Raw genomic sequence first — 15551 nt, 5'->3', positions numbered from 1 at the left:
AAACTATTGTGTTTTTTTTGTTTTGCTGTGTTTTTTGTCTTCTTTTCAACTGTTGTGTTGAATTTTTTTGGGTTCGGAATTTTTGTGCTGTCATCATTTGTGGAGGTTTTTTCGTTCTGTTAGTCCATTTTTCTTTGTTTTTTCCTTGTTTGTTGACCATATTCCTGTTGTGGAATATTGTGTGGCGTTAAATCCTGGCAACAGCAATTTTTGCTTAATTTGTGTTTTTTGTCAGTGTTTTTTTGTAGTTTTCTTCTGCAGACATATATGTGCTAAGCAATGGTGTATGTCCAAAAGCCTACATCAAGTCATGAATTGTTTAATTAAAATAGTTCAGCAGTGCGTGTAAAACATCATGATCTGCACCGTTTAGCTGTCTCGGGTGGCTACCCAGCTATTGCCGGTAAGTGACGTGGCTGGCTGATGCTCCACAAGAGGGGAAAATCTAAAAATATACCAGCCAGTGATGTGAAAGAGGGGGGTGGAAATATGTGCATGTGTTGTGTTTGAGTATTTATGGTGGTTCCTCACTTTCATACGTGAACTCGACTGTATACAAACATGTCTATCTGGATAGGTTCTTGTGATGCAACTGTATTCAAACATTGCTTTGGAATCAGATTTCCCACTCTCTACTGCAACATTCCATGACAAAATTGCTGAAAAGGGCTTTTCTTTTTTTACAGGAGGAACCAACCAAAATAAATACTAAATAGAGCATCTTTTCTCTCATGGGGAAGGAGCCGGGTAAAAAAAATACAAGAGATGGGAAGAGAAACACTAGTATTCTTAGGCCATAAAGGATGAAAAGGGAGAGCCAAAGAAGCCCAGTGTTTCTTAAGAGGCGATATAAGCTGAGATATGTACCATAAAAAATTTATATTCTACTGGAGATAGATTTATGGTGCAACCCATATACGAGGGTGACCCTTATGGTGAAAATGTTAGATTTTTCGCCTAAAATTATAGCTATAACCTTTCTGCGGGTAAATACTGTATGTATTTCTGTATTTAAAATTTTTGACAGTAAATTCCCCCTCCCCCACTTCAGCATAAATGCAGGGTGAGTGTGTTGGTCATCATTCCAAAATATCGGTATTATTTCCAGGGTTATTAGTCAGGAGCAGTCTGTACTTTCCAGGAACAAACTGCAGTACAACATTGCATCAGCATTAATTTTACCTCTTGAGCAGTACCTACTAACTACAAATTTCTCTTCGGCTAAGGTTTATGTCCATCACAACCATGACATGCATACCGAAAAAAAAAAAAATACCACCTTTATTTTTGTTACTAGTTTGGAAGACTGCCAGAGGCATTATTCTAAGCTCCTTCATTTCTTCAAAAGATAAAATTTTATATACACACACACACACACACACACACACACACACACACACACACACACACATATATATATATATATATATACATACATACACACACACATATATATATATAAATATGCGCTGTGATATAACCAACATTTATTTGTAATTAATAAGTGAACAGTAATATTAGTGCTTAATATTTACAACCCCAAAACCACAGGCTGTACTGGTTGACTTTAACATATACATTTGACTAGCAAACCATGTTTCTAGAGCCGCAACCTTGATAAACATCGTATTAAATATTTATACTTATTGCAAATGTTAATTTTAGTCTTCAAACATTTTCAAAACTTGTAACATAAATAGGTGTACCTTAGAATAAAATAAAATCAACAAATTTGCTAGCTCAAAAAAAAAAAATAAATAAATAAAGCTGTGTTACAAGTACATTTGTATCAGCATTCTGTATTTGGATAGAAAACTATGGTAAACATCATTAAATTTTGGTTGACCAATCATGCAACAGAACTGGTATCTCATTACAATGCGTAAGGCTGGTCATCATCTTCAAATTCATGGTATTTTACGTAGCTCTCACGATGTGAAAAGTCTTTCTTGTCTTCTTGCCAACCACGTTCTCTTGCTTCTCTATACTTGAAGGCATTCTTTGACTCTCCGTACAGCCGATTGATGTCGTCCATCTCATCTCTGCAAATGAAACATGATATTCTTAATTTCAGTTTCATCAAAATCATAACTGAACAGCATCAATGTAAAAATAAGAATGCAACGTATCTTAAGTTATTTCGCAGCATTTCCTGTAGCCATAACTATATTTGACATCAGGATGTACAGATTTCGTGATCGAAAATATAATATATACATACATATTACTTCATTGAAGACAGTCTCATTGTCAACAGGTTGTATTTCTGTTTTGTCCCAAATCGTTCTGATGCAAAGCATGCTCTGTATGTATTTTTATTGCTATGAAAATTAAAAGTTACAGATTTGTCTCTTTTGTTACAGAACGTTTAACAAAATAATAACGCAAAAAATTTTTTATAGAAACTTTAACAGTGGAAGTAGTCTATGTATATTTATAAATATAATTAGTACTCACTCCACAAGCTTGATAATGCAACCAGTGTTGTTCTCAGTTATCTTCATAAAATTATTTTAATGGCTATTTTCTAAAGGAGTCATTTTTCCTACAGCTTGAAAAGTACCCTATGTTTTAATTTAATATAAATGCTGCTGCATCTATTTCATAAATTCATTAAAATTGATTCAAACCATTCACATTATAGTAGGATTTATTAATCCAAGACCTAACAGTTGTGATAGATGGAGGCAGTGGTCACCTTAGACTTTCAGGGCCCTATTATTTTGGAGAGCCTCCAGAGAATAGAGGGGCCCCCAAGGAAATTTGAAAAATAAACTTCTTAAAACCATGGTTATGAGCTAACTTGGAACTTAAATTTTGACTATGTTCTGCTGATTTATTTCAAGACATGTGCTATCATGGAAATAATAACAAAACATTTTACATTACAGGTGCATCAGTGATTAAATGGCTGGCACGAGGTCCCGGTTTTCCCGGCTCTGGGCTGCCCCCCGGATGGAACAAGAATGAAGAAGAGATGTTACTTGGCTCACTTCGCTCTAACTATACTATAAGAAAGATGAGAGGAAGGGTTAGCTCCTGGAGGGAGGGGGGCAGAAAGCTTCCCCGGGCACCTTGTTATAAGTGGCACAGGATGGGCTGACATACCTTTTATAGGCTACAAAACGAATTAATTAAAAGGCAAATAGAAATACTGTGTCTACCCAAAAATAATGTAACCCCAAATTTTTTTGATTACATGTAAATGGACTGTAAATCGCAATTCAAGTGATGAGAAACAGAAAGAACCCAGTGACATCTACATTTGCAACATCTCCTTCATCCTGCATCTCTCATCTGGCACGCCTGTGCAGAGGTCCAGGAAGCCCCAGACTAAAGTGGCATAAGTGATGCAGTTTACAGGCAGAGCATTTAGTTTTTCACTTAGGAGGTTCAGGAGGCAGTAACTAAGAGTGGTCTAAAGTGGCGTGACACATTTAAGAGGCAGTCTGCAGTTTTCCAACAGAGCCTTCCTAATGGTAAGATACGTGTTTGCAATTAAAATGGACCCCCATTTTTAGTTTTCACAATTTTGGTTAAAACCATAGAATTGTATTCAGGTAAATACAATTATTAATCATCTACAAATATTTTTATTTTAAACATTATCAATAATCATATTTTCAACTAAGATCTTTATTACTTAGTTTCAAGTGAGTTTGGACACTATGCAAAACAAATTATGCTTGGTATGCAAACTGTTCATTTTTAGTATATAATTTATTAAATAATAAAAATTAGGTTGCCCCAAAACCCAGAAAAACTCGGGTTTCTATTCACATACAACAACACGACATATTAGAAGCAACATCATTTAGGATACTACCGCCTTAAAGAACTGAGTGGAAAATAAACGAGAAACTAACCTGTACTCATCCTGCATCACCTTCTTTCCCGTGACTGGGTCCGTGATGTCCCCCAGGGGGTAGACTACCCTCAGCACCGTGTGGGTGATGAGCCTCGTCATCTTCTGCGGCAGCTCCTGCACTAGCGCGACATCGCCTTCCTTGCACAGCTTCTCGGGGTCGTGAGCGTAGATGTACTGGTCCTCGCTGAAATACTGAACAAAGAACAACCTTCGTCGCGTTAAGTCGCCTCCCTGAATCACTTACAAAAAAATATTCATGGCCCTTAAACTTCCTTAGATTTTACCATGGATCCTAAGAACTCTTTAATGCCAGCAAGCAATGTTTTGCAAATGCATTTTTGTCTGAAGTTAAAAAAAAATACCCTTTGTGCCTGCATTTCTTTTGTCAACATGGTAACATTCAATAGTTCACTATTTTTAATTTTTGGAAAATGATAATTACACTAATGTGAACTATGACTTAAACAGTAACCTTAAGGGGTCACTTCGGGCGGGATTATTGGTACCACGCTCACCAACACAGTATTGCCTCCAAGCGCAAGGCTGTGGACTAGCACACAGACTTCTCATCATGCATAAGGCAACTATTGAGTGATAACCATAACTTTATATAGCAGAGAAATTAATTTAAAGGTGCAATACAAGTCTGTAGAGTTCTTTCGAGAATCAGTACAGTGGCTTGAAAATAATTTTGAAAACACGTGTTTTAGCCATTTTCACTCTTCTAAAAATACAGTTCAGATGTGAAACACAGAAACAGAACTCTTTGTTGCCCTCAGTGTATTCTTATATGTATTTTGAGTATTTTTTTCTAATCACGTGTTTTTTTGAAGCACTGCTATCTGCACGTTCGCCCAGGTAGTCTGGGCCCTTTAAACGACTATTTAAAAATTTTCCATTCTAATTAAAGACGGTACAAACCACGTGGCCTGCTGCCCGAGGAGCCAGAAAACCGCGTGCCAAGCTCTATGTGTCAATAAGTCTTTTAAAACCCTCTAGATTACTTGAAGGTGTCATTTGACAAGCATAACACACTTGCCTATACAAGTTTATTTTTTAACGCATACTTTTTTAGACAAATAGAAAACATCTGTTTTTTTTTTCTCTCCAAAAAAATCTTAAGGTATGAAAAATGTACAGTCTTGTTAGAACAGAGAAAGGTCATTAACCCCACATCTACGGGATTATGGGCATACCGGATTAACAATTCAGTTTCAATGGAAATATAAAAATAAATAAATATACATACAGATGATAGTAATTTTATTTTAAATAAATAAATATAGATACAGATGATAGTAATTTTATTTTTAAATCTCTGATATAATATTGCATTAGATCAAATGTTTTTTTTTTTTTTTAAATCATTATGCAGCTATGTTTTTCATATTCATTTAACTTGTGAGAGTTCAAAAATATTTATTTATTCTCCAAGGCAAAAGTTATGCTAATGAATAGATTTTAAGCACACTGAAAAAATAATTGTGTGTTTGAACTTCAAAAAGTGTTGGTCGCAAACAGGCTACCTACCACACTGTCTGTTATTTTCTGCTTACGATTTTAAAAAAACAAACCGGACGTAGCAAATATCATGAGTGTTCTTGTCTTCTATGGTACCAAAACACAGATTAGAACAAAAAGTTCAAGTTGACCAATGTAATCAGACCAAGGAGTTTCAGAGACAATTTTATTGTCGAGACTTTTACTTAAAGAGTCAATCCATATCAAGTATCCCAGCACAAGTTGCTTGACAATTTTAGAAAAAAATAATTTTTTGTGTGTGGCCTCACTAGCATATAATAAGTTTAAAACCACATTAATATAATTTTATCATGCTTGGTTTATTAATGGTTGCTAGATTTACCTGATCGGGTACGGCAGTTTTGACGTTTGCAAGACTTTGGGGGAACTCCAATAATTTTTTATTGGCTGCTTCCGGAATTATGAATTGAATAGCACTGTACTGAGCATGCTCTGAAGTAACTTTATATTTAGTAAAATATATTTATTTTATTTTTTATATACGAAAATGGGGTACAAATATAGTCAAAAATACGAGATTCAGTGGTGTGTAGTGAAAGGAAGACTTTAAGTCTCAGAGTTGAAATTCACACAGGGAATTCCTTTCTACCAGTAGTCTTTGTATACCAAAAATGAAACCTGAGAAATATGTACTTTCGTTTCTATGAGCTCGTAAACTTCCCACTTTTTGAATTTTGTACAAATTTTACACCTAAATGTCTCTGGTGGGCAAACTGATAAAAATTTGCGATTATGCCCGAATGAAGCTCTATATGACAGTAAACTCCTGTAAGAATTTGGACTTTGAGACTGCACTGTGAATGCAGAAAAAATAATTTTAATGTGTAGAATTTTGCCTTTATACTCGTTACTTACCCAACCATTAAAAAAACATCAATTGTATCAACCAATTTCATATAAGTAATTAAAATTCATATTATCATCACATTTAGAAAATTACAATACGTATTATAATGCACTATTAATCTGTACTACAAGGAGCACTGCATATTAATTAGTATTTGTGTTATCTTTGGATATTTTGTCTTATTGATGTTCACTTATCAGTATGGAGGGTATCTGTTCAATAGGAAGTTTTACTTCAGAAGAATGTCACAAGAATGTTTATGGTAATGTGCCTATGAAAATGAAATTGATAAGTGAGTTCAGTGAGGAAGATAAAAATCTGTTGCAGTTGAGAGTGAATAAGGCTATTTTGACAGTTTGTAAATATCATGAGATCAAGTTTCTATGCAAGTATTATATTTTCGGTCGTGTTTGTTGTGACCCGATGCAAGTTCACAAGAAGGTGATATCAAAAGGACTCAGGGAAATTAAGTTGAAGCATACTTTTCAAGATGTAAGTTTGAGGTTATGTCTTGTGCCTGGAAAATCTCTTTGCCCAACATGCTACAGTAAGATATTTGTTACCAAAGAAAATGCAAATGATCAGGAAGAGGTTGATGAATTTGTTAACATCACAGTAGTTGCAGAGAAACTAGACTATGCTTTTAATATTTTGGAACTTTCGCCAAGTACTTCTAAGATCAGAAAAGTCAGTTCTAACAAAAGAAATCTAGCAATCAGTTCAAAAGCACAGAGACTATCAGAAGAAGTAAAGAAGAAGTTGAGATTGTGTTTTGTAGAAAATGATTTAGTTATTCAAGATTAGCTGCTCGACCCGGCTTCGCACAGCTATACTAATGGAAAAAAATGAAGCTACATCTCCCATTTACAGTAATGGTAAATAAAAAAAATTCAGTGAAAATTTATTACAATGCTGTATAATGTACTGGAGAGAAAATGAATAGCACTGATGGTTTCCCGACTCGTGCACACAACGTACAACTGATGTACCCGTACTTCGCTACGGCAATCCACAGGCAGATCACTCTTGCGCCACTCATTATACATGCCCCTCCTTATGGGTACACCACTGCCGCGCGATGCCCGTTGCCATGGAGACGCAGAAGGCATAAACAATGCAAAATCCTGTTCTCATGCAGACAAAGTACCCATTTTTGCCTGGTTTTAACCACCCATGGGATCTAATTTTCAGAAAATGTCATCCTGCGTTACATAAGGAACATTGCTGTGAAGTTTCAAGTCTGTAAAATATATATACTTGAAAAAAAGGGCAATAAAAAAACAAATTAAACACAGAGAGAGGAAAAAAACAATAGTTTAGTTTTGCGATTTAAAGTGATAAATAGTATTTAAATACTAATTGAACTCTTATAAGGGTACTGATTGCTTCGTTGTTAATATCACACAGGTGTTTTTTTACTTGTATGGGAAAATTAAGAATGATAAGGCATCTAGTGCATGGCAACAATGTTAATAGGCAATAGGAAATAAACTTCTAGCGCCTGCGGCATTGTCAACACACACTTTGTACGTGTACTGCATGTTGTATCTAACCCCCTCCAATGCATTTGATTCTAAATTGGACTTTTAGTAAGGATCCCTAATGTTATTGATAATATAATATAGCCTATAGTCTTCCTCGATAAATGTACTTTCCAACACTGAAAGAATTTTTCAAATCGGACCAGTGGTTCCTGAGATTAGAGCGTTCAAACAAACAACAAACAAACTCTTCAGCTTTATAATATTAGTATAGATAAGGACAGTTGTCGAGTATCTTCATCAGAATATGAGTTAATCAATAAATTGAGAGATAAAACTCTTACAGCTAACAAAGAAGACACACAGTAAGAATCATCAGTCTTTTCCTACCTCTTGGTCTTGCGAGAAAATAATGAACGAATTTCTAGTTACAGAGAGTGTTGTGAAAACAGCAAGGAAGTTAGTTAAAGAACAAGGAATTTTACCTCACCTAAGAAAAAAGAAAGGTGCTGGAATTATTGATGACATTGCAAAAGAAGTGGAAAGGTTTTATGAAGATGATGAGAATGGTCGTATATATTCTGGAAAAAAGACTTTGTAGCTGTGAAAATTAATGGAGAAAAAGTACACAAACAAAAAAGACTCATTTTGAACAACCTAAATGAACTGTAACTACAGTTAAAGAATGAATATCCAGCATTCAAGATAGGTAGGTCTAAATTTTGTGAGCTGAGACCAAAGTGGTGCATTTTAGCAGGTTCGTGAGGTACACACACAGTATGTGTGTGTCTTTATCATCAGAATGCTAAACTAATGATTGATGGAGCCCGGCTGAATGTAGACTACAAAGAATTGCTCAATATGATAGTGTGTGATTCCAACAACTACTCGTGTATGATGGGTGAATGCCAGCAATGCCCAGGAAAATAAGTTTTCCTAGAGTTGTTTGCTGAGCTTGAAGAAAGTGATTCTTTGCCTGACAATATTGTCTACAAACAGTGGGTTACTGTTGATAGAGCAGAAATGGTCACAACTGTGAAGCCAAGACATGAATTCATGGAAGATCTGGCAGGAAAGTTAGTTTCTTTGAAAAAACATCATTATATTAGCAAAACTCAATCTCAGTTCTTGAAAGAAAGGAAGATGATTTGACTGAATACGAGTGCCTGGTCCTAGCTGATTTTGCTGAAAATTGCACATTTGTAATTCAAGATGAAATACAATCTGCTCATTGGGCAAAAAAACAGGCCACTCTACATCCATTTGTCTATTACTACATGAACGGAGAAAATATTCAACACAAAAGTGTTTGCATTATCAGTGACAGTTTGGAACTTAACACATTGGCAGTTCACACATTTCAAGTTCATCTTTTGAAACATATTACTGAAACTAATCCTGCAATCAAAAAAATTCTGTATTTATCTGATGGGGCTTCCAGCTTATACAAGAACAGAAAGAATTTAATTAATGTCTGCAATTATAAAAAAGATTTTGACCTGCATTCTGAATGGAACTTTTTTGGTTCTTAACCACGGTAAGAATGCCTGTGATGGAGTTGGTGGCACTACAAAATGACAAGTTTCATGAGCAAGTCTTCAAAGAACAGCAAATAACCAGATACTTACTCCTCAAGAAATGTTTCAGTACTGCAGCACTCAAATAACTGGCAATTCTTACATATACCTATGTGTCAAGCACAGAGATCTACAATCATGCCACAATGCTGGAACAAAGATTTGAAAACGGCAAGCAAGTTACTGGAATAAGAAGCTACCATAGGTTTGTGACTGTAAGTGAGAGCACTGTAAGGTGTTATGTTACTTCAAATGCAGAAAATTTTGAAGACTTTCAAGTCAGCAAAACAATTCCCTTGAATGTGGACATAAGTGATATAGTTGCATGTATCTACGATGGACAATGGTGGTTGACTGAAGTTGATGACATCAGCAATGAAAATATGGATATCCATGTAAAATTTTACCATCCATCAGGACCCAGTACATCATTCAAGAAACATGTTAATGATTCTACCTGGGTGCCATTTAACAGAATTCTGAGGAAACTTACACCACAGGAACTTAAAACATCCACAGGACGTACACACAACATTTCTAACATTCTTTGTGATTAAATTTCTGTGTTGCTTAACAGTCATGCTTGCTGATTTTTGGTTAAGTTTTAAACACTTAAGATTGTAAAGTACATGTATTGTAAATATGTGATATGATACATTGTGTATCTGTACGCATGCATGTTATAATAGTTTAATGTGCATAGTTGCCACATTTCAAACTTGTTTTTTATGCACTCACAGATAAATCTCAAAGTCCAAATTTTTACAGGAGTTTACCCTCATATAGAGCTTCATTCCGGTATAATCACAAATTTTTATCAGTTTGCCCACCAGATATTTAGGTGTAAAATTTGTACTAAATTCAAAACGTGGGAAGTTGATGAGCTCATAGAAACAAAAGTAAATATTTCTCAGGTTTCATTTTTGGTATACAAAGACTACTGGTAGAAAGGAATTCCCTGTGTGAATTTCAACTCTGAGACTTGAAGTCTTCCTTTCACTACACACCACTGAATCTCGTATTTTTGACCTAAATTTTGACAAAATTTGTACCCCATTTACGTATACAAAAAAATAAAATAAATATATTTTGCAAAATATAAAGTTACTTCAGAGCATGCTCAGTACATTGCTATTTAATTCATAATTCCGGAAGCAGCCAATAAAAAATTATTGGAGTTCCCCCAAAGTCTTGCAAACATCTAAACTGCCGCACCAGATCATGTAAATCTAGCAACCAATAATAAACCAAGCATGGTAAAATTATATTATTGTGGTTTTAAACATATTATATGCTAGTGAGGCCACACACACAAAATTATTTTTTTTCTAAAAAGGTCAAGCAACCTGAAAAATTAAAATTGGGACATTTGATATGGATTGACCCTTAAATAAAATAATGAAACTCCGAAAATTGTGTTTATCAGTACCAAGATGTTCTTGTTCCTACTAGTTTCTGAGAAATTACATTACACTACAAAACCTGTGCATTGACACGGCTGTAGCCATTATGTGCTTTAATTGAATTGCCTATACTGTGCTCTCTATTTACGAGATTGTATATGTTTTGTATTGTGATGCAGTAAAAGGTAAAAAAATTTTAAAAAACATGTGAGTCACTATGTGTCCAAATCGAAGTTTCAACCCTTGACAGGGATTATGTTTAAATGTATGAAGGAGCGAAGCGCCTACTTGCTATGCTTGTCAGCACATCACTTGATGTGAAAACAGAATTATTACATTTGATACACGTAATGACAATTGATTTTTTACGTAAGTTACGTCACTGCACAGAACATAAAATATAACATATAAACGTGTAATTTCTCCGAAAGTAGTACCTACGAATTTAGAAATATTGTTTTCAGGGAAAATAAAAAAATCTTTGGTATTCGAAAAAACCAATTTCGGAAATTTATTATTATTATTTTACGGGAAAGCCGCGACGTTAGAATTTTACTGTATTACTTACCAAATGTTAAACATATGTATGATCATGTGATCAAAATCAAAGGATACGTGATACGAAACAATATTGGTTAAGTTATGTTAGTTAAATTTACATACTGTGAAACTGTTAAAAAAAAAAAAAAAAAAGTTGGAAGGGTTATGTTGGTGGAAACTCGCAAATAAATGTATTACAGTTCTTACCATTAATATGTTACGATCTAGCTCTAGCCGACGAATTCTAAATTTGGAGGCATTCGGCTTAACACTAGGTACGCAGCGACCCAATAACAACAATCCTCGTGCAGCAGACGGCACCGACATCGTAATGTTGATAATTTTGTAAACACCACCCAGCATATCCAACATTCCGCTGTGAAACTTTCTGTCTTCAGATTGTAAACATTTCCCTACCGACGCGAAATACTCTTGAAGCTCGTAGAGAGAAACCCATCATTAGCATTGTTTTAAATAGTGTTTCGTAAGAAATATGATATTAATCATATTTCCGTCTCAATTTTTGACATTTTTTCATTCGATTAGATTATTGATAAAAGCATAATCTGTATCAATAACTTAAAATTTTTCTGAGGCAACAAGGAAATCCTTTGCATTGCTTCCTAGGAGAAAGGCCCGAACTAAAATGACACGGAAACAGAAATGAATAACTTAAACGCAAGGTCATTAGATACCAGGTCGTCTCAACAGAAGAAAAACGAGTTTGGTCGTTCGGGTATTTCCGTGATATGACGTATCCGCTAGACCTTCAAAGTAAACAAAACTGTGAAATTGCGTGCTTGTTTTGATTTTGTTTTCGTGCTGTGGTTTAGTAATGTAAAAATGCCTGCTGTTGAGAAGAAATTGGTTGCTTCATTTGTAAGAATAAGGACTTTTTAAAGATTGAATCATCTCAATCGACAGCTAAGTAAAAAACGTGTTGGAAGAAGCAGCAACAAAGTGTGCAAGAAAAGGAAAAAAAATTGTAACATAAATAGTAGGCTTATAGATTTTTTGAAGGAAGTGTCATTTAATTTAGATTTAGCAAAAAAAAAAATTGTGGGGTGTGTTTGGAGTGATAGTAATCTTTTGTATTTCATATGAAATAATTTACTTGTAAATTGCAGTCATGGATAATTTCAGAATGTGTGTTTGCTACAGAATTGTTTAACAAAAACTTATGACTTCGCAAGATAAAACTTCTAAAACTGTTTGACAGGACTAAATGTTATTGGATGTATTATGTTTGTAGGAAAACAATAAGGCTCCTGATATTGCTCATCGTTTATTGAATAAAAGCATGTTTGATGTGAACCACACCTAATGAACTTCATTTTCTGGTTTAATGAATTTGTCATTGCTTTGTTTATCTTTAAATAGCAAACATTCCATAGCTTGTCAGATCACTCATTCTTTCATTGTATTGTTTTCTTTCTCTGGTTTTGCACTAAATTGAAACTAAATAAATAACTCTGGTCATATTGCAAAGAGTTGTCCCTTGTTACATTCACAAGTAATTGTCTATGTTCTTATTATATTTACATATTTGTGCATTTTATAATTTTTAATATGTTTTGTGGTCATAATTGGGTCACAGTGATTTAATGCAGTTTAACAAAAAAAAACCTGAACCTAACCACAGTTGTTTTCAACATGAATAGAAAATATGTAGCATATCAAACTAAGTAATTCAGATGCATGGAAAAGTTACAAATGTGTTTGTATACTTATGTAACAAGCAAGTGCACCCATGTGATATTTTGAGGGGGGGGGGGGGGGGGGGGGGGAGTGAGATCTGGAGGTATATGGTGTTTTAAATATTTTGGAAGACAAATGGTGATTTGTAAGTAGGTACATATATTTAAAATCTTCTACGTGAAAATATTTCAGTGTTGGACGACTTATGCGTAACTACATTTTTGTCTTTCTCTATCAAGGGGGGGGGGGGGGGGGGGGTGCTTTGCCCCAGGTATGGGTGCCCATGGTAACAAGTAATAATCTAGTGATGTAAAATATGTCTTGTTAGCTCCAAATGAAGTATTTAGGGAGTCATGCTTAGTTTTACCTCAATTTATAACCTGTATTTGTCTACCACACACCAAAATTTATACTAAGCATCATCATCCACTGTTTCCAGCCTGTGGCTGGGTCAGCCAAGTGGGTCTTGTGACTTTGTCCATTTAACAATCACATTAAAGTGTGATGATATTGAAAGCCATGCAGTTTATATTTTATTCGTACAAATATATAGTAATGTATGTGTGTGTGTATGTATATATATACACACACACATACATATGCCATATAAATTTCAGAGATAAAGAAAATATGGTATTAATTTTCATGGCTAGCTGCCACACTAATTCTTTTTATCCAGGATTTTGTGCAAAATGACTTATATAAAAAAAAAACTAATGGCAACAGTATAATAAATAAATTTAACATTTAATAGAGGTGGTATTAACCAACATGTAAATAATGTTATATCATTTACATAAATATCTTGGTAACAAAATTTATTTATGTACATATTTCATTAAGGAGACTTAACGCTAAACCATTTGAAACTTCGCAAATATGTAAAATTACAGAAAAAAATATTAAATTACTTTTTATGTAAATTAATGTAATAAATGATCAGCTACAAGTTGGGAAAACAATTCCTACACATTTGCATTGAAAAAAGCAATTAAAGCAAAATAGTAATGAGATAATGCCTGTAGTAAAAAATAAAGTTTTGTGTAATTTTTTGTCAGCTTTTTATTTAGCTTTCAAATATGTGTTCATTATAAAACATACTTGAAGTGCCTATTTATGTTGATGAAATATTTAGAGAAAAAAATCATGTCAATTGATGTAGTTTGTATGACAGAACATAGTGACTAATTGTATTTGTTTTATAGCTTCTTACTCACCACAATTTATAATAGGCATAAGTAAATGTAGATTATTATGAATTACCTATATATTTTGTTAAATACTGAATTTTGATGTGATGAAATATGTTCTGGGATCAGATTTGGAGTGTTGAAATATTTCTGATGAATTATTTGAGAAAAATTACCTTGTTACTGTTTCTAGCAGTAAAGAATTATGATGAGAGTATACAGACTGCATCTAATAAAATGAAAACAATTTAAGATATGGATAAATGTGTTATGTGCATGAAAAATAATGAAAATCTGTTAAATTAATGGTGACTTTGAAATGCAAATCATCAATGTAATCACGAGTACATTTAGTAATAAATTTAATAGTCACAAAAATAAATATTGCAAGTTTTAAAAGATGTTACACTCCTAGGATACAAACACTTACCTACAATGAAATATTTTTCACAGTAAATTATTATGTTTATTTGGCTCAGTGGTTTGTACGTAGTTATGGATTACAAGTTTCCAGGTTTAAATCCTGTCACTTAAGAATTATTTTAAGTAGGTACATAAATTTTTACTACATTTTAACACACTAGAGTTATAGTGGATTATATTATTGATGGTTATTTGTTCACATAATTGTTGTAATTACTATTAGCTTGGTCATTTTTCACTAGGTGGTCTTACAACATTTATATATTTTTTACTTGTAACAAAAAATTAATCTTGCAAACACAATCAAGGAGATTAATTACGAACATGTAAATAAAAATTTATATTGATACAAATTAAGTGTATATGTTTGTTTGCATGCTGTTTTTTTTTATATACAAATGTACAATTTTATTCTACACAAATAAAGTTTTGCACATTTAACCTTTGAAACTAGAGGAATGTTACTGTCTACACATTTAAAAAACCTGCCTCTTTTTCTACCTCTTACAGCAGAAGTTTGGCATTTTGTGGTGAAATTTTTTGTAACTAACAGTTCAAAATATGATTACTACTGTGAACATCTGATCACAAAATAAAAAAAACTATTCTCATGCTCCATCTTCTACCAGTAGTTTAATTTTCTGACAAATTAAAAAAAATATATTTTTTTATTTTAGTTACTCTCGTTCAAAAAAAAATTATGTTTGTCTAAACTGCAAATGATGTTTATGTGATACTGTTTCTCATTAACGGCTTAGTACAATTTTACGTTCCAATGTTAAGAGATGAAATAAAATTACCCAGCGATGTATCATGTAATAAAGACTTTGAACAATGGTCTGTGATATTTGTGTTTTAAGCCACATATTTGCGGACCACTTGTTGGAAAGTATCACAAGGTAGGAATAAAGTGTTTCAGTGTTTTAGGCATGTTTTCTTCCAGAAGAAGTGTTCAGGTAAATCAGAAACTGAGTATGCCTTA

At 33.6% G+C, this 15551-nt stretch overlaps 1 protein-coding gene across 1 annotated transcript; it reads right to left on the bottom strand.

Annotated features, from left to right (window-relative positions):
• Positions 1-1470: 1470 nt before the first annotated feature.
• On the bottom strand, positions 1471-11964 carry LOC134539819 (small ribosomal subunit protein uS17m). Its single transcript, XM_063382104.1, has 3 exons — positions 11466-11964; positions 3867-4060; positions 1471-2042 (listed from the first exon to the last, which is right to left on the bottom strand). The coding sequence occupies exons 1-3, from the start codon at positions 11628-11630 to the stop codon at positions 1874-1876; spliced, it is 528 nt and encodes a 175-aa protein (XP_063238174.1). The 5' UTR covers positions 11631-11964; the 3' UTR covers positions 1471-1873.
• Positions 11965-15551: the final 3587 nt, after the last annotated feature.

Source organism: Bacillus rossius, chromosome 16, assembly GCF_032445375.1.
Source record: "Bacillus rossius redtenbacheri isolate Brsri chromosome 16, Brsri_v3, whole genome shotgun sequence".
NCBI lineage: Eukaryota > Metazoa > Arthropoda > Insecta > Phasmatodea > Bacillidae > Bacillus > Bacillus rossius.
The sequence above is the reverse complement of the archived record's forward strand: the minus strand, read 5'-3'. Positions and strand labels throughout refer to the sequence as shown.